This window comes from Leuresthes tenuis, unplaced genomic scaffold (genome assembly GCF_036924035.1).
Source record: "Leuresthes tenuis unplaced genomic scaffold, fLeuTen1.0.hap1 SCAF_23, whole genome shotgun sequence".
NCBI lineage: Eukaryota > Metazoa > Chordata > Actinopteri > Atheriniformes > Atherinopsidae > Leuresthes > Leuresthes tenuis.
The window spans coordinates 1,371,259-1,394,781 of NW_027325377.1; the positions used below are offsets into that span (position 1 = coordinate 1,371,259).

General features: G+C 48.8%; 1 protein-coding gene across 2 annotated transcripts in view; it reads right to left on the minus strand.

The window, feature by feature from the left end:
* Positions 1-23,523, minus strand: part of eps8a (EGFR pathway substrate 8a, signaling adaptor) — a 70,407-nt gene that overhangs the window by 12,008 nt on the left and 34,876 nt on the right. Inside the window, exons 8-18 of one of the 2 annotated variants that reach the window (XM_072377442.1) lie at positions 21,682-21,719; positions 21,120-21,155; positions 20,820-20,946; positions 19,411-19,499; positions 19,098-19,172; positions 17,764-17,912; positions 10,529-10,712; positions 7,007-7,140; positions 5,966-6,077; positions 3,143-3,283; positions 3,019-3,054 (exon numbers count right to left, since the gene is read on the minus strand). In XM_072377442.1, the coding sequence (XP_072233543.1) occupies positions 3,019-3,054; positions 3,143-3,283; positions 5,966-6,077; positions 7,007-7,140; positions 10,529-10,712; positions 17,764-17,912; positions 19,098-19,172; positions 19,411-19,499; positions 20,820-20,946; positions 21,120-21,155; positions 21,682-21,719 (1,121 nt within the window). Of the gene's footprint in view, positions 1-3,018; positions 3,055-3,142; positions 3,284-5,965; positions 6,078-7,006; positions 7,141-10,528; positions 10,713-17,763; positions 17,913-19,097; positions 19,173-19,410; positions 19,500-20,819; positions 20,947-21,119; positions 21,182-21,681; positions 21,720-23,523 lie in introns of both variants that reach the window. The other variant, XM_072377443.1, reaches the window with a different exon arrangement.

Consider the following 23,523-nt stretch of genomic DNA (forward strand, 5'->3'; position numbering starts at 1 on the left):
TAAATATTACAAAAATATTCCATCATCCGTGAAAATGAGTTTATTCTTGTTAATTGAATGTTAGCATGCTAACGAGTCATTTTCACACCGAGCTGGTTGGTTTAAGCTGATCAGAACCTTCGTTATCCTCAAACTCAATATTCACGATAATGATGCAAATGTCTTACTGAACACATGCTAAGTAGCATGCTAACAAACGTAGCGTCTGCTGTTTCTACTGCCAAACTTTAGCCGTTTAGTTAACAAGAGACAGACAACGTGCCGGATCTCATAAAAATGTTTATTTCCTCAAGTTGGAAAGCTGAAATGCTAACTGTGCACACATTAGCATGCTAACGAGTCATTTTCATACCGAGCTGGTTGGTTTAAGCTGATCAGAACCTTCGATATCCTCAAACTCAATCTTCACGATAATGATGCAAACGTGTCACAAGTCAAGCAGCACGAGAAGTTACTGAACACATGCTAAGTAGCATGCTAACAAACGTAGCGTCTGCTGTTTTTACTGCCAAACTTTAGCCATTTAGTTAACAACAGACAGACAACGTGCCGGATCTCATAAAAATGTTTATTCCCTCAAGTTGGAAAGCTGAAATGCTAACTGTGCACACATTAGCATGCTAATGCATAATGCTAATGATGGAGCTCCATCACAAACTAAACAGGACTTATTGTGTTTCACCATGTAAACAACAACCTTCTAGCTGTGCTAATAGCCTGTTAAATGCAGTAAGTTCAATTACTTTGTCATAAAACAAGCGCAACACATCTCTAAATACTACAAAAATATTCCATCATCATCATCCGTGAAAATGAGTTTATTCTTGTTAATTGAATGTTAGCATGCTAACGAGTCATTTTCATACCGAGCTGGTTGGTTTAAGCTGATCAGAACCTTTGATATAGAACAATATCCTCAAACTCAATCTTCACGATAATGATGCAAACGTGTTACTGAACACATGCTAAGTAGCATGCTAACAAATGTAGCGTCTGCTGTTTTTACTGCCAAACTTTAGACGTTTAGTTAACAAGAGACAGACAACGTGCCGGATCTCATAAAAATGTTTATTCCCTCAAGTTGGAAAGCTGAAATGCTAACTGTGCACACATTAGCATGCTAATGAGTCATTTTCATACCGAGCTGGTTGGTTTAAGCTGATCAGAACCTTTGATATCCTCAAACTCAATCTTCACGATAATGATGCAAACGTGTTACTGAACACATGCTAAGTAGCATGCTAACAAACGTAGCGTCTGCTGTTAGTTAGCCGTTAGTTGACAACAGACAGACAACGTGCCGGATCTCATAAAAATGTTTATTCCCTCAAGTTGGAAAGCTGAAATGCTAAGTGTGCACACATTAGCATGCTAACGAGTAAAGTTTAAGCTGATAAAATGCACCAAATGCCCCCTTTGGCTAAACTTAAAGAGACAGGAGCTCATTAAAAACAAAGCCAATGACCGTGAGGAGAAAAACTGGAAAACAGGAAGCCACAGAATCTAAATATAGAGCAGGAAAGTATTTAAATGCTAACCTTTGCATGTTTTGCAGCACATTTTAAAGGGATGACAACGTGGGAAAGGATTTATCATGTCAGAGCAAAGACGAACCAAACAGAAAAAGCATCTCTGTCCACACAGACTGAGACATGAACAAAGTTTCTTTTCAGAGTCTGTTTACCTCGTTTAACTCCCCCAGTAACTGCTGCTGATGTAAAATGAAACAAAGATGGTGGTGAGATGGAGCAACATGCCGTAATAACTACAGTACAAACTACAGATTCACTCTGACCATCATCGGAGGCGTTCTACTGCGTTCTACAGTTTAGTAGTTTATCATTCAAAAGCTCTTAAAGGAACAGTCCCACATTCAGTTAATCATTCCTGTCAGGAGTGTTTTTATATGTCCAGCCATTATCTTAAGCTTATCTGAGACCCAGATATCCCTCTCCAGCTCCTCCTGGGGATCCTGAGGCGATCCCAGGCCTGATGGGAACTCCTCCAGTCCTGGTTCTGACCCGGGGCCTCCTCCCAGGAGGCATCCTAACCAGAGATGGTGGGGCTCCTCCATCTCAGCCACCCTCTGAAGGGAATGGTAGTCATGGTAGCCCAACACCCTTCCAGGTCACGCTATCATGGGCATTGAAGTCCCCCAGAAGAGTAATGGAATCCCCAGGAATCCCCCCCTCCAGGACACCACCCAGAGACTCCAAGAAGGCCGGGTTATACCTCCCAGGAGGCATCCTAACCAGAGGAACCACCTCAGCTCCTCCCCCTGGAAGGTGGAGCTCCTCCCCTGGATGGTGAAGCTCCTCCCCCTGGATGGTGAAGCTCCTCCCCCTGGATGGAGGGAATGGTAGCCATGGTACCCCAACACCCTTCCAGGTCACGCCATCATTGCCAACATGGGCATTGAAGTCCCCCAGAAGAGTAAAGGAATCCCCAGGAATCCCCCCTCCAGGCCGGGTAATCTGAGCTGAAACTGCGACCCTGTGGCACACCGAGGAGACCCCCAACCCCAAGGCTCTAAGCCGGGTGCTTGTAAGGTTCCCCAAACATGCTGGACACCTCTCCCCCAGGGAAACTCTGGAGAATCAGCGAATCCAACCCCTCCCCAGGAGTTATCAACCATATCTAGTTGGTACCGCTCCACCTTACACACTTTCTCGGCCATCATTCCACTTCCCAAGAGCCAGAATCCGTCGCCTGGCACCCAGTTCATACTGATTCTTTAGGCTGAGCCCAGCTGAGCTCCATCGTGGTCTTAGTCTGCCCCCCAAGACCAGGACAAAGGACTTCAAACATCCACCGCCAGGGATCAGCTGCCTTCTTTATCTGGACCTTTTGCTTCAAATTTAGTTGAAATTGGCATCACATTAGCACCAACATGACAGCAATATGCCCCCAAAATGTTGGACTGTTCCTTTAAAGGTTCACAGCAAAGCAAACGACAGGAGGTGGAACTACTGGACAGAAACCTGCAAACTAAGAACCACACAGCCCGACTCGTCCTACCTTAAACAGCTCAAACTCCTTCTTTGGCATCATGAGCTTTAATTATGAGAAATAAAACACGAATGAAGGTGAGGCGGCAGCGGAAAGATGAATCAGGGGCCAAACCGCGGTCAGTCTGTGCTACCTGTATGGTGTGGCTGTAGATGGGTTCTCCTCGGCTGTTCATGTCCAACGCTTTGGTGATCTCCAGGATGTTGCTTGGCACATAGCCAGTCGCCCCACAGCCGTTACGAACCTTCCACCACTGCTTCCTGTCATCAACAACCTGACAGACAAAGCTCAGGGCATCAGAGACGGAACCTGCTCATTTCCATAAAAGTAACTAAAATTTGCTGAAATCATCACTTGACATGAGAAAACCAGCCTATACTTGGATAAATATGGAAGTTCTTTCTTTAAAACCCTTTTTCATCCACCTTCTACGTCACCATATGGCCTCGGGGCTTTAAACATCTGGATGATCCAGATGTTTCCTTCAGTTAAACAAAGACTAAACTGAGGTTTTTGGTCTTTGGAGACAAAGAGGAACGTTTAAAAATGTGAGTAAATCTGACCCGAGGTCGGTTACAACTGAACCAGAACCCGTTAGCTTTGTCATGTGACTGGTTCTGACATCAGTCTGGGCCCATTTCTGACCTCTGTGGGCCTCGGGGCTTTAAACATCTGGATGATCCAGATGTTTCCTTCAGTTAAACAAAGACTAAACTGAGGTTTTTGGTCTTTGGAGACAAAGAGGAACGTTTAAAAATGTGAGTAAATCTGACCCGAGGTCGGTTAAAACTGAACCAGAACCCGTTAGCTTTGTCATGTGACTGGTTCTGTCATCTGTGGGCCTCAGGCTTTAAACATCTGGATGATCCAGATGTTTCCTTCAGTTAAACAAAGACTAAACTGAGGTTTTTGGTCTTTGGAGACAAAGAGGAACGTTTAAAAATGTGAGTAAATCTGACCCGAGGTCGGTTACAACTGAACCAGAACCCGTTAGCTTTGTCATGTGACTGGTTCTGTCATCAGTCTGGGCCCATTTCTGACCTCTGTGGGCCTCGGGGCTTTAAACATCTGGATGATCCAGATGTTTCCTTCAGTTAAACAAAGACTAAACTGAGGTTTTTGGTCTTTGGAGACAAAGAGGAACGTTTAAAAATGTGAGTAAATCTGACCCGAGGTCGGTTACAACTGAACCAGAACCCGTTAGCTTTGTCATGTGACTGGTTCTGACATCAGTCTGGGCCCATTTCTGACCTCTGTGGGCCTCAGGCTTTAAACATCTGGATGATCCAGATGTTTCCTTCAGTTAAACAAAGACTAAACTGAGGTTTTTGGTCTTTGGAGACAAAGAGGAACGTTTAAAAATGTGAGTAAATCTGACCCGAGGTCGGTTACAACTGAACCAGAACCCGTTAGCTTTGTCATGTGACTGGTTCTGTCATCAGTCTGGGCCTCGGGGCTTTAAACATCTGGATGATCCAGATGTTTCCTTCAGTTAAACAAAGACTAAACTGAGGTTTTTGGTCTTTGGAGACAAAGAGGAACGTTTAAAAATGTGAGTAAATCTGACCCGAGGTCGGTTACAACTGAACCAGAACCCGTTAGCTTTGTCATGTGACTGGTTCTGACATCAGTCTGGGCCTCAGGCTTTAAACATCTGGATGATCCAGATGTTTCCTTCAGTTAAACAAAGACTAAACTGAGGTTTTTGGTCTTTGGAGACAAAGAGGAACGTTTAAAAATGTGAGTAAATCTGACCCGAGGTCGGTTACAACTGAACCAGAACCCGTTAGCTTTGTCATGTGACTGGTTCTAACATCAGTCTGGGCCTCGGGGCTTTAAACATCTGGATGATCCAGATGTTTCCTTCAGTTAAACAAAGACTAAACTGAGGTTTTTGGTCTTTGGAGACAAAGAGGAACGTTTAAAAATGTGAGTAAATCTGACCCGAGGTCGGTTACAACTGAACCAGAACCCGTTAGCTTTGTCATGTGACTGGTTCTGTCATCAGTCTGGGCCTCTGGGCTTTAAACATCTGGATGATCCAGATGTTTCCTTCAGTTAAACAAAGACTAAACTGAGGTTTTTGGTCTTTGGAGACAAAGAGGAACGTTTAAAAATGTGAGTAAATCTGACCCGAGGTCGGTTACAACTGAACCAGAACCCGTTAGCTTTGTCATGTGACTGGTTCTGTCATCAGTCTGGGCCTCTGGGCTTTAAACATCTGGATGATCCAGATGTTTCCTTCAGTTAAACAAAGACTAAACTGAGGTTTTTGGTCTTTGGAGACAAAGAGGAACGTTTAAAAATGTGAGTAAATCTGACCCGAGGTCGGTTACAACTGAACCAGAACCCGTTAGCTTTGTCATGTGACTGGTTCTGTCATCAGTCTGGGCCTCTGGGCTTTAAACATCTGGATGATCCAGATGTTTCCTTCAGTTAAACAAAGACTAAACTGAGGTTTTTGGTCTTTGGAGACAAAGAGGAACGTTTAAAAATGTGAGTAAATCTGACCCGAGGTCGGTTACAACTGAACCAGAACCCGTTAGCTTTGTCATGTGACTGGTTCTGTCATCAGTCTGGGCCTCTGGGCTTTAAACATCTGGATGATCCAGATGTTTCCTTCAGTTAAACAAAGACTAAACTGAGGTTTTTGGTCTTTGGAGACAAAGAGGAACGTTTAAAAATGTGAGTAAATCTGACCCGAGGTCGGTTACAACTGAACCAGAACCCGTTAACTTTGTCATGTGACTGGTTCTGTCATCAGTCTGGGCCCATTTCTGACCTCTGTGGGCCTCGGGGCTTTAAACATCTGGATGATCCAGATGTTTCCTTCAGTTAAACAAAGACATAGGATATAAACAGAACCACCGGCCACCAGAATTTCTTCATTTTATGACAGAAGGTCTGTTCTTTCTCCACTTCTGTCTCATTTCAAACGGAGGATTCTGGCGTTTACCTCGACCACCTCGTCTTTCAGGACCGACAGCTCCGAGTGGTTCCTCGCCACAAAGTCGTATCCGGATTTGGCAAAAAGTTTCTGGTGAACTCTGCTGTCGGCATCAAAACTTCTGCAACACAAGCAGATGATAATTACAGAAAAAGCAGAGAGCAGCAGGCGCCTCAGCTTCAGAATCAGACCAACAAGCATCACAAATGACCTCTAAAAGGTTCTTTAATCAACTGGATAAACCTCTTTCACTGTGAATCAGTTCTACTTACGGTAAATAAAACTCAAATGAGTCACAAAGTCCAACAGAGAACTAGATAAAACTATTTGAAAGTGAACTTCTGTTTGATGCGAACACATTTCCGGCCGTGGAGAAACGTCCCAAAGTTCAACGAGAGGGAAATCGCCCAGTTTCAGGCTCAGAGGTGAGAAAAAAGGTTAGATTTTAAGGGCTGAATCAGCAAATCAGTCTGAAAAATCCCAGAAGAAGAAACGAATCAGCAGCAAAGAAGAAGAAGTGAAAGAAGTTTCCACAGGAAGCAGAAGAGAAACTCGGTTTAATTAGAAATACTGAGATTAGGAAATGTTTTGGAAATAAAATGTAGAATTAGAATAAAAAGTAATTATAAAGAAGCGCAATCTTTCATAGATTATTATACATTTCATATCTAAACTTATTATATTTATAAAAACACAAAACTTTTGTTTATTTGTGATTATTTAATATACGAGTCTCTGTTTTTAATTTAAAAAAGGATATTATTTAATCTTCATCAGTTTAAATGTTTCATTAATATTCATCATAAACTCATCATCACCATGGTGACGATCAACCTTCAATTCATTTATTATTTAATGGATTTATTTTAAACTATTAATGATGGAAATAATCATCATTTTCTGTAACTAATTACTGCTAAAATCATACTTATTGATTTTCATTGTAAAGATTGAAAATCAATGATCAGATTAATTTTCTGATGAATCAAAGATGAACCGATTAACACGATGGGATCAGTTCTCCAGGGCGTCATGTGACCCAGGAGTTACCGGTCCACACGGCGGCTGACGGCGTGTTTAAAAGCAGCCATGGCCGTGTCCTGATCCAGCATCTGCAAGCGTTTGTAGGAGGAGTTGGAGAAGGCGTACCCGTCAGCTGGAGGGAACCTTTGGACCGCCGTCTGCTGCGGAGACACAAGCAACACGGCGTTAACAGCGGCGTCAACAGCGGCGTAAACAGCGGCGTTAACAGCGGCGTAAACAGCGGCGTTAACAGGGGCGTAAACAGCGGCGTTAACAGGGGCGTAAACAGCGGCGTAAACAGCGGCGTAAACAGCGGCGTTAACAGGGGCGTAAACAGCGGCGTTAACAGCGGCGTAAACAGCGGCGTTAACAGCGGCGTTAACAGCGGCGTTAACAGCGGCGTTAACAGGGGCGTTAACAGGGGCGTAAACAGCGGCGTTAACAGCGGCGTAAACAGCGGCGTTAACAGCGGCGTAAACAGCGGCGTTAACAGCGGCGTAAACAGCGGCGTAAACAGCGGCGTAAACAGCGGCGTTAACAGCGGCGTTAACAGCGGCGTTAACAGCGGCGTTAACAGCGGCGTTAACAGCGGCGTAAACAGCGGCGTTAACAGCGGCGTTAACAGCGGCGTAAACAGCGGCGTTAACAGCGGCGTTAACAGCGGCGTAAACAGCGGCGTTAACAGCGGCGTTAACAGCGGCGTTAACAGGGGCGTTAACAGGGGCGTTAACAGCGGCGTTAACAGCGGCGTAAACAGCGGCGTAAACAGCGGCGTTAACAGCGGCGTTAACAGCGGCGTTAACAGGGGCGTAAACAGCGGCGTTAACAGCGGCGTAAACAGCGGCGTAAACAGCGGCGTTAACAGCGGCGTAAACAGCGGCGTTAACAGCGGCGTTAACAGCGGCGTAAACAGCGGCGTTAACAGGGGCGTTAACAGGGCGTTAACAGGGGCGTTAACAGCGGCGTAAACAGGGGCGTTAACAGCGGCGTAAACAGGGGCGTTAACAGCGGCGTAAACAGCGGCGTAAACAGCGGCGTTAACAGCGGCGTAAACAGGGGCGTTAACAGCGGCGTCAACAGCGGCGTCAACAGGGGCGTAAACAGCGGCGTAAACAGCGGCGTAAACAGCGACGTAAACAGCGGCGTTAACAGCGGCGTCAACAGCGGCGTCAACAGGGGCGTAAACAGCGGCGTAAACAGCGGCGTAAACAGGGGCGTAAACAGCGGCGTAAACAGCGGCGTAAACAGCGGCGTAAACAGCGGCGTAAACAGGGGCGTAAACAGCGGCGTAAACAGCGGCGTTAACAGCGGCGTTAACAGGGGCGTTAACAGCGGCGTAAACAGCGGCGTAAACAGCGGCGTAAACAGGGGCGTTAACAGGGACGTAAACAGCGGAGTTAACAGCGGCGTAAACAGCGGCGTAAACAGCGGAGTTAACAGCGGCGTAAACAGCGGCGTAAACAGCGGCGTAAACAGCGGCGTTAACAGCGGCGTAAACAGCGGCGTTAACAGCGGCGTTAACAGCGGCGCAAACAGCGGCGTTAACAGCGGCGTTAACAGGGGCGTAAACAGGGGCGTAAACAGGGGCGTTAACAGCGGCGTTAACAGGGCGTAAACAGCGGCGTTAACAGCGGCGTAAACAGCGGCGTTAACAGCGGCGTTAACAGCGGCGTAAACAGCGGCGTTAACAGGGGCGTAAACAGGGGCGTAAACAGGGGCGTAAACAGCGGCGTAAACAGCGGCGTAAACAGCGGCGTTAACAGCGGCGTTAACAGCGGCGTTAACAGGGGCGTAAACAGCGGCGTTAACAGCGGCGTAAACAGCGGCGTAAACAGCGGCGTTAACAGCGGCGTAAACAGCGGCGTTAACAGCGGCGTAAACAGCGGCGTTAACAGCGGCGTTAACAGCGGCGTAAACAGCGGCGTTAACAGGGGCGTTAACAGGGCGTTAACAGGGGCGTTAACAGCGGCGTAAACAGGGGCGTTAACAGCGGCGTAAACAGGGGCGTTAACAGCGGCGTAAACAGCGGCGTAAACAGCGGCGTTAACAGCGGCGTAAACAGGGGCGTTAACAGCGGCGTCAACAGCGGCGTCAACAGGGGCGTAAACAGCGGCGTAAACAGCGGCGTAAACAGCGGCGTAAACAGCGGCGTAAACAGCGGCGTAAACAGCGGCGTTAACAGCGGCGTCAACAGCGGCGTCAACAGGGGCGTAAACAGCGGCGTAAACAGCGGCGTAAACAGCGGCGTTAACAGGGGCGTAAACAGCGGCGTAAACAGCGGCGTAAACAGGGGCGTAAACAGCGGCGTAAACAGCGGCGTAAACAGCGGCGTAAACAGCGGCGTAAACAGGGGCGTAAACAGCGGCGTAAACAGCGGCGTTAACAGCGGCGTTAACAGGGGCGTTAACAGCGGCGTAAACAGCGGCGTAAACAGCGGCGTAAACAGGGGCGTTAACAGGGACGTAAACAGCGGAGTTAACAGCGGCGTAAACAGCGGCGTAAACAGCGGAGTTAACAGGGGCGTTAACAGCGGCGTAAACAGCGGCGTAAACAGCGGCGTTAACAGCGGCGTAAACAGCGGCGTAAACAGGGGCGTAAACAGCGGCGTCAACAGGGGCGTAAACAGCGGCGTAAACAGCGGCGTAAACAGCGGCGTTAACAGGGGCGTAAACAGCGGCGTAAACAGCGGCGTAAACAGCGGCGTAAACAGCGGCGTAAACAGCGGCGTCAACAGGGGCGTAAACAGCGGCGTAAACAGCGGCGTAAACAGCGGCGTCAACAGGGGCGTAAACAGCGGCGTAAACAGCGGCGTAAACAGCGGCGTTAACAGGGGCGTAAACAGCGGCGTAAACAGCGGCGTAAACAGGGGCGTAAACAGCGGCGTAAACAGCGGCGTAAACAGCGGCGTAAACAGCGGCGTAAACAGGGGCGTAAACAGCGGCGTAAACAGCGGCGTAAACAGCGGCGTCAACAGGGGCGTAAACAGCGGCGTAAACAGCGGCGTCAACAGCGGCGTCAACAGGGGCGTAAACAGCGGCGTAAACAGCGGCGTAAACAGCGGCGTTAACAGGGGCGTAAACAGCGGCGTAAACAGCGGCGTAAACAGGGGCGTAAACAGCGGCGTAAACAGCGGCGTAAACAGCGGCGTAAACAGCGGCGTAAACAGGGGCGTAAACAGCGGCGTAAACAGCGGCGTTAACAGCGGCGTTAACAGGGGCGTTAACAGCGGCGTAAACAGCGGCGTAAACAGCGGCGTAAACAGGGGCGTTAACAGGGACGTAAACAGCGGAGTTAACAGCGGCGTAAACAGCGGCGTAAACAGCGGAGTTAACAGCGGCGTAAACAGCGGCGTAAACAGCGGCGTAAACAGCGGCGTAAACAGCGGCGTAAACAGCGGAGTTAACAGCGGCGTAAACAGCGGCGTAAACAGCGGCGTTAACAGCGGCGTAAACAGCGGCGTAAACAGCGGCGTAAACAGCGGCGTAAACAGCGGAGTTAACAGCGGCGTAAACAGCGGCGGTAAGTCAGCGTTTGGTTCTGGTCGCTCACCTCCTGAGCCAGTCGCAGCCGCAGGTCGTCTTGCCTCGTGATGTCGGCGCCGACGAGGCTTTCGGCGAGCTGCATCAGATCCAGCTCTCGACCCGGAGTCACGTCCAGTAACACCGGAGGTTCCCAACCGTCACGGAACCGCAGCTCACAGGGAGGAAAGTAGTGGTCCTTCGGCCACTCCAACCTGGAGAGGACAGAGAGAACATGATGAGAACCCAGAGAAACCGACAATGAGAACACGATGAGAACCCAGAGAAACCGACAAAGAGAACATGATGAGAACCGCGAGACACCGACGACAAGAACATGATGAGAACCCAGAGACACCGACGACAAAAACATGATGAGAACCCAGAGACACCGACAAAGAGAACATGATGAGAACCCAGAGACACCGACGACAAAAACATGATGAGAACCCAGAGACACCGACAAAGAGAACATGATGAGAACCGCGAGACACAGACGACGAGAACATGATGAGAACCCAGAGAAACCGACAACGAGAACACGATGAGAACCCCGAGAAACCGACAACGAGAACACGATGAGAACCCTGAGACACCGACAACTAGAACATGATGAGAACCCAGAGAAACCGACAAAGAGAACATGATGAGAACCCAGAGAAACCGACGACAAGAACATGATGAGAACCCAGAGACACCGACGACAAGAACATAATGAGAACCCAGAGACACCGACGACAAGAACATGATGAGAACCCAGAGACACCGACGACAAGAACATGATGAGAACCCAGAGACACCGACAAAGAGAACATGATGAGAACCGCGAGACACCGACGACAAGAACATGATGAGAACCCAGAGACACCGACGACAAGAACATGATGAGAACCCAGAGAAACCGACAAAGAGAACATGATGAGAACCCAGAGACACCGACGACAAGAACATGATGAGAACCCAGAGACACCGACGACAAGAACATAATGAGAACCCAGAGACACCGACGACAAGAACATGATGAGAACCCAGAGACACCGACAAAGAGAACATGATGAGAACCGCGAGACACCGACGACAAGAACATGATGAGAACCCAGAGACACCGACGACAAGAACATGATGAGAACCCAGAGACACCGACGACAAGAACATGATGAGAACCCAGAGACACCGACGACAAGAACATAATGAGAACCCAGAGACACCGACGACAAGAACATGATGAGAACCCAGAGACACCGACGACAAGAACATGATTAGAACCCAGAGAAACCGACGAAGAGAACATGATGAGAACCGCGAGACACCGACGACAAGAACATGATGAGAACCCAGAGACACCGACGACAAGAACATGATGAGAACCCAGAGACACCGACGACAAGAACATGATGAGAACCCTGAGACACCGACAACTAGAACATGATGAGAACCCAGAGAAACCGACAAAGAGAACATGATGAGAACCCAGAGACACCGACAACGAGAACACGATGAGAACCCAGAGAAACCGACAAAGAGAACATGATGAGAACCGCGAGACACCGACGACAAGAACATGATGAGAACCCAGAGACACCGACGACAAGAACATGATGAGAACCCAGAGAAACCGACAAAGAGAACATGATGAGAACCCAGAGAAACCGACGATGAGAACACGATGAGAACCCAGAGAAACCGACAAAGAGAACATGATGAGAACCGCGAGACACCGACGACAAGAACATGATGAGAACCCAGAGACACCGACGACAAGAACATGATGAGAACCCAGAGAAACCGACAAAGAGAACATGATGAGAACCCAGAGAAACCGACGATGAGAACACGATGAGAACCCAGAGAAACCGACAAAGAGAACATGATGAGAACCGCGAGACACCGACGACTAGAACATGATGAGAACCCAGAGAAACCGACGACGAGAACATGATGAGAACCCAGAGAAACCGACGATGAGAACACGATGAGAACCCAGAGAAACCGACAAAGAGAACATGATGAGAACACCGAGACACCGACGACTAGAACATGATGAGAACCCAGAGAAACCGACAAAGAGAACATGATGAGAACCCAGAGAAACCGACGATGAGAACACGATGAGAACCCAGAGAAACCGACAAAGAGAACATGATGAGAACCCAGAGAAACCGACGACGAGAACATGATTAGAACCCAGAGAAACCGACGAAGAGAACATGATGAGAACCGCGAGACACCTACGACAAGAACATGATGAGAACCCAGAGACACCGACGACAAGAACATGATGAGAACCCAGAGACACCGACGACAAGAACATAATGAGAACCCAGAGACACCGACGACAAGAACATGATGAGAACCCAGAGACACCGACGACATGAACATGATGAGAACCCAGAGACACCGACAAAGAGAACATGATGAGAACCCAGAGACACCGACAAAGAGAACACGATGAGAACCCAGAGACACCGACGACTAGAACACGATGAGAACCCCGAGACACCGACAACTAGAACATGATGAGAACCCAGAGAAACCGACAACTAGAACATGATGAGAACACCGAGACACCGACGACTAGAACATGATGAGAACCCAGAGAAACCGACAAAGAGAACATGATGAGAACCCAGAGAAACCGACAAAGAGAACATGATGAGAACCCAGAGACACCGACAACTAGAACATGATGAGAACCCAGAGAAACCGACAAAGAGAACATGATGAGAACCCAGAGACACCGACGACGAGAACACGATGAGAACCCAGAGACACCGACGACGAGAACACGATGACAACCCCGAGACACCGACAAAGAGAACATGATGAGAACCCAGAGAAACCGACAACTAGAACATGATGAGAACCCCGAGACACCGACGACTAGAACATGATGAGAACCCAGAGAAACCGACAAAGAGAACATGATGAGAACCCAGAGAAACCGACAAAGAGAACATGATGAGAACCCAGAGAAACCGACAAAGAGAACATGATAAGAACACAGAGAACCCGACAAAGAGAACATGATGAGAACCCAGACAAACTGACAAAGAGAACATGATGAGAACCGCGAGACACTGACGACAAGAACATGATTAGAACCCAGAGAAACCGACGACAAGAACATGATGAGAACCCAGAGACACCGACGACAAGAACATAATGAGAACCCAGAGACACCGACGACAAGAACATGATGAGAACCCAGAGACACCGACGACAAGAACATGATGAGAACCCAGAGACACCGACAAAGAGAACATGATGAGAACCCAGAGACACCGACAAAGAGAACACGATGAGAACCCAGAGACACCGACGACTAGAACATGATGAGAACCCAGAGAAACCGACAACTAGAACATGATGAGAACACCGAGACACCGACGACTAGAACATGATGAGAACCCAGAGAAACCGACAAAGAGAACATGATGAGAACACCGAGACACCGACGACTAGAACATGATGAGAACCCAGAGAAACCGACAAAGAGAACATGATGAGAACCCAGAGAAACCGACAACTAGAACATGATGAGAACCCAGAGAAACCGACAACTAGAACATGATGAGAACACCGAGACACCGACGACTAGAACATGATGAGAACCCAGAGAAACCGACAAAGAGAACATGATGAGAACACCGAGACACCGACGACGAGAACACGATGAGAACCCAGAGACACCGACGACTAGAACATGATGAGAACCCAGAGAAACCGACAACTAGAACATGATGAGAACACCGAGACACCGACGACTAGAACATGATGAGAACCCAGAGAAACCGACAAAGAGAACATGATGAGAACACCGAGACACCGACGACTAGAACATGATGAGAACCCAGAGAAACCGACAAAGAGAACATGATGAGAACCCAGAGACACCGACAACTAGAACATGATGAGAACCCAGAGAAACCGACAAAGAGAACATGATGAGAACCCAGAGACACCGACGACGAGAACACGATGAGAACCCAGAGACACCGACGACGAGAACACGATGAGAACCCCGAGACACCGACAAAGAGAACATGATGAGAACCCAGAGAAACCGACAACTAGAACATGATGAGAACCCAGAGACACCGACGACAAGAACACGATGAGAACCCAGAGAAACCGACAAAGAGAACATGATGAGAACCCAGAGAAACCGACAAAGAGAACATGATGAGAACCCAGAGAAACCGACAAAGAGAACATGATGAGAACCCCGAGACACCGACAACTAGAACATGATGAGAACCCAGAGAAACCGACAAAGAGAACATGATGAGAACCCAGAGACACCGACGACGAGAACACGATGAGAACCCAGAGACACCGACGACGAGAACACGATGAGAACCCAGAGAAACCGACAACTAGAACACGATGAGAACCCAGAGAAACCGACAACAAGAACACAATGAGAACCCAGAGAAACCGAAAAAGAGAACATGATGAGAACCCCGAGACACCGACGACTAGAACATGATGAGAACCCAGAGAAACCGACAAAGAGAACATGATGAGAACCCCGAGACACCGACAACTAGAACACGATGAGAACCCAGAGAAACCGACAACAAGAACACAATGAGAACCCAGAGAAACCGAAAAAGAGAACATGATGAGAACCCCGAGACACCGACGACTAGAACATGATGAGAACCCAGAGAAACCGACAAAGAGAACATGATGAGAACCCAGAGAAACCGACAAAGAGAACATGATGAGAACCCAGAGAAACTGACAAAGAGAACATGATGAGAACCCAGAGAACCCGACAAAGAGAACATGATGAGAACCCAGAGACACGACAAAGAGAACATGATGAGAACCCAGAGACACGACAAAGAGAACATGATGAGAACCCAGAGAAACCGACAACGAGAAAACGATGAGAACCCAGAGAACCCGACAACGAGAACACGATGAGAACCCAGAGAAACCGACAACGAGAACACGATGAGAACCCAGAGACACCGACGACGAGAACACGATGAGAACCCAGAGACACCGACGACGAGAACACGATGAGAACCCAGAGACACCGACAACTAGAACATGATGAGAACCCAGAGACACCGACAACGAGAACACGATGAGAACCCAGAGAAACCGACAACGAGAACACGATGAGAACCCAGAGAAACCGACAACGAGAACACGATGAGAACCCAGAGACACCGACGACGAGAACACGATGAGAACCCAGAGACACCGACGACTAGAACATGATGAGAACCCAGAGAAACCGACGACGAGAACACGATGAGAACCCAGAGAAACCGACGACGAGAACATGAGAACCCAGAGAAACCGACGACGAGAACACGATGAGAACCCAGAGAAACCGACAACGAGAACACGATGAGAACCCAGAGAAACCGACAAAGAGAACATGATGAGAACCCAGAGACACGACAAAGAGAACATGATGAGAACCTAGAGAAACCGACGACGAGAACACGATGAGAACCCAGAGACACAGACGACAAGAACACGATGAGAACCCCGAGACACCGACGACGAGAACACGATGAGAACCCAGAGAAACCGACAACGAGAACATGATGAGAACCTAGAGAAACCGACAACGAGAACACGATGAGAACCTAGAGAAACCGACGACGAGAACATGATGAGAACCCAGAGAAACCGACAACGAGAACACGATGAGAACCTAGAGAAACCGACGACGAGAACCCAGAGAAACCGACGACGAGAACACGATGAGAACCTAGAGAAACCGACGACGAGAACACGATGAGAACCCAGAGACACCGACAAAGAGAACACGATGAGAACCCAGAGAAACCGACAACGAGAACACGATGAGAACCCCGAGACACCGACAAAGAGAACATGATGAGAACCCAGAGAACCCGACAACGAGAACACGATGAGAACCCAGAGAAACCGACAACGAGAACACGATGAGAACCCAGAGACACCGACGACGAGAACACGATGAGAACCCAGAGACACCGACGACGAGAACACGATGAGAACCCAGAGACACCGACAACTAGAACATGATGAGAACCCAGAGACACCGACAACGAGAACACGATGAGAACCCAGAGAAACCGACAACGAGAACACGATGAGAACCCAGAGAAACCGACAACGAGAACACGATGAGAACCCAGAGACACCGACGACGAGAACACGATGAGAACCCAGAGACACCGACGACTAGAACATGATGAGAACCCAGAGAAACCGACGACGAGAACACGATGAGAACCCAGAGAAACCGACGACGAGAACATGAGAACCCAGAGAAACCGACGACGAGAACACGATGAGAACCCAGAGAAACCGACAACGAGAACACGATGAGAACCCAGAGAAACCGACAAAGAGAACATGATGAGAACCCAGAGACACGACAAAGAGAACATGATGAGAACCTAGAGAAACCGACGACGAGAACACGATGAGAACCCAGAGACACAGACGACAAGAACACGATGAGAACCCCGAGACACCGACGACGAGAACACGATGAGAACCCAGAGAAACCGACAACGAGAACATGATGAGAACCTAGAGAAACCGACAACGAGAACACGATGAGAACCTAGAGAAACCGACGACGAGAACATGATGAGAACCCAGAGAAACCGACAACGAGAACACGATGAGAACCCAGAGACACCGACGACGAGAACCCAGAGACACCGACGACTAGAACATGATGAGAACCCAGAGAAACCGACGACGAGAACACGATGAGAACCCAGAGAAACCGACGACGAGAACATGAGAACCTAGAGAAACCGACGACGAGAACCCAGAGAAACCGACGACGAGAACACGATGAGAACCTAGAGAAACCGACGACGAGAACACGATGAGAACCCAGAGACACAGACGACAAGAACACGATGAGAACCCAGAGAAACCGACAAAGAGAACACGATGAGAACCCAGAGAAACCGACAACGAGAACACGATGAGAACCCCGAGACACCGACAAAGAGAACATGATGACATCATGAGAACAATTTTGAAACGAGCAGAACACGAGACACACGACAAAAGATGATTGAAGGACACGGGAATGAGAACCTGACGTTGATATGGTGGAAACTGCACGCCACGAGGGGACGGCAGATAAGGAGAACATAACGTGATGAGAGAACGTCCTGACATGAGAACATTAGCAGACGCTGTGGACTAAAACAGGGAGAGAACCTCACGGAAACAACAGAACATGACAAAGTGAACCCAGCAGAACACGGCCTGCTCAGCTACACTCACCTGCATTTGGTCCATCCGTCTCCGAGAGTCACCCACAGGTGTCTCTCCTCCGCCGTCCCCGTGGCGTGGAGGAAGTCGATGGCATCTCTGGTAAGCAGTGGAACCACAACGCTCCGAGCCAGGTCCGCACCACCAGACGCCTGAATCACCTGAGCAGAAAGAGGAGGAGAAGGTGTTCTGAAGCCTCAGTTTGGGCTCTAATCACAACCGTTCTCGTGTTTTTCTCTTCAGGTGTAAATCACAATAAGTGACCTCATCTCCACCCTTGGGGTCCCACATCTCCACCCTCAGGGTCCCACATCTCCACACTCGGGGTCCCACATCTACCCCCTCGGGGTCCCACATCTACCCCCTCGGGGTCCCACATCTCCACCCTCGGGGTCCCACATCTCCCCCTCGGGGTCCCACATCTCCACCCACATCTCCCCCTCGGGGTCCCACATCTCCACCCACATCTCCCCCTCGGGGTCCCACATCTCCACCCACATCTCCCCCTCGGGGTCCCACATCTACCCCCTCGGGGTCCCACATCTCCACCCACAGGGTCCTACATCTCCACCCTCGGGGTCCTACATCTCCACCCTCTGGGTCCCACATCTCCACCCTCGGGGTCCCACATCTCCACCCACAGGGTCCCACATCTACCCCCTCAGGGTCCCACATCTCCACCCTCGGGATCCCACATCTCCACCCACGGGATCCCACATCTCCACCCACGGGGTCCCACATCTACCCCCTCGGGGTCCCACATCTCCACCCTCGGGGTCCCACATCTCCACCCACAGATCCCACATCTCCACCCTCGGGGTCCCACACCTCCACCCTCGGGGTCCCACATCTACCCCCTCAGGGTCCCACATCTCCACCCACATCTCCCCCTCGGGGTCCCACATCTACCCCCTCGGGGTCCCACATCTCGTCCCACATCTCCACCCACAGGGTCCTACATCTCCACCCTCGGGATCCCACATCTCCACCCTCGGGGTCCCACATCTCCACCCTCGGGGTCCCACATCTACCCCCTCGGGGTCCCACATCTCCACCCTCGGGGTCCCACATCTCCACCCACGGGGTCCCACATCTCCACCCACGGGGTCCCACATCTCCACCCTCGGGGTCCCACACCTCCACCCACGGGGTCCCACATCTCCACCCAGGGGTCCCACATCTCCACCCACAGGTCCCACACCTCCACCCTCGGGGTCCCACACCTCCACCCTCGGGGTCCCACACCTCCACCCTCGGGGTCCCACACCTCCACCCTCATCCTCCTATCAGCAGGTGGAACGTTTCATCCCAACCACCACAGTCTGGACAGGTAAACTGTGACTCACCATCCCCAGTGGGGCGAACAGGAAGTGAACCAGTTCCACGGCACTCGGGTTCTGGATTTGGTCCTTCAGCTTCCCCTGCGGGTCAGAACAAACTCACACTGAGCGGGTTCTACATTTCTGTCTGTGAACAACATGTCAGGTCCAATATGTTTCTGGTTCAACCTCAGTAACAGTTTCTCTAAAGTCTCTCCCCATAAAAATGATCAAATCTATGATAAAAACACCCAATAATTCCTTAAAGCAGCAGGTGAAACTAATCGGTTCAAAGGTCCGTGTGTGAATGTGTGATCAGAGTGGGAGGAGCCACAGGTACCAGCTGGTTGAAGGCGTGTTTGAACTTCTGCAGACAGTCGATGAACTCCTCCTCGGTGGGAGCCTTGGACCTCAGCGTCAGGACGCCCTCTGGTGGACACAAACCAGAACAAACTTTAGAACACTGCAGTTAATCAGCTTTGATTTGAACAGTTCTGACCACGATAAAGAATAGAATTTAAGATTCTTCTTCTCTCTTTCCCCCCTGTTTAATTTCTCAGATGATTTTATGTCCATGTGACATTATTGTGGTTATTAACTTGTGTTTCCCTGTTCCAGCAGGTATCCTTTGAATGGTGTTATGGTGTTTTTCCCCCCTCTTTTCCCTCTTTTCTGTCTTCTCAAACCCCAGCTGGTCGAGGCGGATGGACACCCTTCCTGGTTCTGCCAGAGGTTTCTTCCTGGTTCTGGTTCTGCCAGAGGTTTCTTCCTGGTTCTGCCAGAGGTTTCTTCCTGGTTCTGGTTCTGCCAGAGGTTTCTTCCTGAGTCTGGTTCTGCCAGAGGTTTCTTCCTGAGTCTGGTTCTGCCAGAGGTTTCTTCCTGAGTCTGGTTCTGCCAGAGGTTTCTTCCTGGTTCTGCCAGAGGTTTCTTCCTGAGTCTGGTTCTGCCAGAGGTTTCTTCCTGAGTCTGGTTCTGCCAGAGGTTTCTTCCTGGTTCTGTCAGAGGTTTCTTCCTGAGTCTGGTTCTGCCAGAGGTTTCTTCCTGGTTCTGGTTCTGCCAGAGGTTTCTTCCTGGTTCTGTCAGAGGTTTCTTCCTGAGTCTGGTTCTTCCAGAGGTTTCTTCCTGGTTCTAGTTCTGCCAGAGGTTTCTTCCTGGTTCTGGTTCTGCCAGAGGTTTCTTCCTGGCTCTGCCAGAGGTTTCTTCCTGGTTCTGGTTCTGCCAGAGGTTTCTTCCTGGTTCTGGTTCTGCCAGAGGTTTCTTCCTGGTTCTGGTTCTGCCAGAAGTTTCTTCCTGGTTCTGGCAGAGGTTTCTTCCTGGTTCTGGTTCTGCCAGAGGTTTCTTCCTGGTTCTGGTTCTGCTAGAGGGTTCTTCCTGGTTCTGGTTCTGCCAGAGGTTTCTTCCTGTTAAAGGGAGTCGTTCCTTTCCACAGTCCCTCAGGCTCAGGACGGGAGATTGGACTGAAGACCAGTTTCGGTCCAATCTGTTGGTTTCCTTAGATCGGATATTATTTTTGAATTGGCTCCATATGAATTAATTGGATTATGATTACAATTAATTGAATTCCAATTGGCTTGAATTGGACTATATTACTTAAGTGCCTTGAGATGATAGTTGTTGTAATCTGGCGCTTTATAAATAAAACTGAATTGAATTAGATGGAGGTTTGTTCTAAAAATGATTTCATGTGAAAACAAACAGCAGATGAATTCACTAAAATAAGTGGAACCCTTCCTGAATGGCGTGCCTCACCTCCGGGACTCTTCTTCTTGCTTTTCTTCACCTTCTTCCTCTTGGACAGCTCGTTAAACGCCTCGCCGGCCTTCTGAAGCTTGGTGATGAAGAACTCGATGTCGTCCAGGATGTGGTTGAGGATTTGCTGTGAAAACACCAGAAACTTCTTTATGTAAGCAGATTTTCCCTCCAAAGCCTCCAAACTCTGATTATGTTTACATCAAACCGCCCCTTCAATCGGCTTAACTCTCATCCATTGTGCTGCGAACTGGAGCAACCTCCAGCTGCTCTGGGATCAGCTTCAAAGCAGAGACTCACCACGTCTCGGTCCACCCGGGCCGCCGCCACGTCCACCGGCCCGTCGTCCCGCTGCTTCTCGCCTGAAACGACCAGAACATCAGACACCAAGCAAAGGAAATGATGTATAACCGAGTTCAGAGAGCAGGAAATGACCCGTGTGACAGCAGGTCAAAGGTCAGATTCACGTCTTTTATCAGGAAACGTTTCTTGAACACAAAAGTTGTCTTTAATTCAAAGAGACAAAACCTAAAAAAGGGATTAATTCCAATTTAAATTGTCCAAAATCTGTTTGAAATACACCAGTAAGCAGAGGGCATTCTGGGTAATGTAGTTGTGAGCTGCATTAATGAAGCTGAGGGTCAGGGTCTGATTACTTTAGCAGGGTTTTATTTTTGTTTTATACTTTTTATGTGTTTTGTAACTTTTCTCCAGCTTCCTGTGGAACGTTTCTCCAGGTGAGGGCGGAGTTAAACCTGCAGGTGACCCTTGGCCCCGCCCCCTGGCTTGGGAAATGAAGAAGGGATGCAGCCCTGTGGATGAAAACAAGGGTCCTTTGAATGGGGAGTTCCCCTTTAAAGCTCGGCCCGTCGTCCTGCGAGAGCGGCCGCTGCTTCTCGCCTGAAACGACCAGAACATCAGACACCAAGCAAAGGAAATGATGTATAACCGAGTTCAGTGAGCAGGAAACGACCCGTCTGACAGCAGGTCAAAGGTCAGATTCACGTCTTTTATCAGGAAACGTTTCTTGAACACAAAAGTTCTCTTTTATTCAAAGAGACAAAACCTAAAAAAGGGATTAATTCCAATTTAAATCTGTTTGAAATACACCAGTAAGCAGAGGGCATTCTGGGTAATGTAGTTGTGAGCTGCATTAATGAAGCTGAGGGTCAGGGTCTGATCACTTTAGCAGATATGTTTTATACTTTTTATGTGTTTTGCAGTATTTTTAATCATCTGTAACTTTTCTCCAGCTTCCTGTGGAACGTTTCTCCAGGTGAGGGCGGAGTTAAACCTGCAGGTGACCCTTGGCCCCGCCCCCTGGCTTGGGAAATGAAGAAGGGATGCAGCCCTGTGGATAAAAACAAGGGTCCTTTGAATGGGGAGTTCCCCTTTAAAGCTCGGCCCGTCGTCCTGCGAGAGCGGCTGCTGCGTCTCGCCTGAAATGACCAGAACATCAGACACCAAGCAAAGGAAATGATGTATAACCGAGTTCAGAGAGCAGGAAATGACCCGTCTGACAGCAGGTCAAAGGTCAGATTCACGTCTTTTATCAGGAAACGTTTCTTGAACACAAAGTTAAACTCAGTTTTCTTTTATTCAAAGAGACAAAACCTAAAAAAGGGATTAATTCCAATTTAAATTGTCCAAAATCTGTTTGAAATACACCAGTAAGCAGAGGGCATTGTGGGTAATGTAGTTGTGAGCTGCATTAATGAAGCTGAGGGTCAGGGTCTGATTACTTTAGCAGATATGTTTTATACTTTTTATGTGTTTTGCAGTATTTCTAATCATCTGTAACTTTTGTCCAGCTTCCTGTGGAACGTTTCTCCAGGTGAGGGCGGAGTTAAACCTGCAGGTGACCCTTGGCCCCGCCCCCTGGCTTGGGAAATGAAGAAGGGATGCAGCCCTGTGGATAAAAACAAGGGTCCTTTGAATGGGGAGTTCCCCTTTAAAGCTCGGCCCGTCGTCCTGCGAGAGCGGCTGCTGCTTCTCGCCTGAAACGACCAGAACATCAGACACCAAACAAAGGAAATGATGTATAACCGAGTTCAGTGAGCAGGAAACGACCCGTCTGACAGCACGTCAAAGGTCAGATTCACGTCTTTTATCAGGAAACGTTTCTTGAACACAAAAGTTCTCTTTTATTCAAAGAGACAAAACCTAAAAAAGGGATTAATTCCAATTTAAATTGTCCAAAATCTGTTTGAAATACACCAGTAAGCAGAGGGCATTGTGGGTAATGTAGTTGTGAGCTGCATTAATGAAGCTGAGGGTCAGGGTCTGATTACTTTAGCAGGGTTTTATTTTTGTTTTATACTTTTTATGTGTTTTGCAGTATTTTTAATCATCTGTAACTTTTCTCCAGCTTCCTGTGGAACGTTTCTCCAGGTGAGGGCGGAGTTAAACTGACAGGTGACCCTTGGCCCCGCCCCCTGGCTTGGGAAATGAAGAAGGGATGCAACCCTGTGGATAAAAACAAGGGTCCTTTGAATGGGGAGTTCCCCTTTAAAGCTCTTTAAAGCTTCTCCAGATCAGACCGAAGTTATTGGCCGTTACTGTGGCTGTGAACCACGTTTGAACTGCTTCATGGTGTGTTTAATACTCTGATTCTGCTGTTTGTTCTCTAAATAAGAGTAAAACAGAGTCAGAGCAGCCCTTTTCTTGGCTTCCTCCGTATGTTGCCACAGGTTTTGTACCTTAA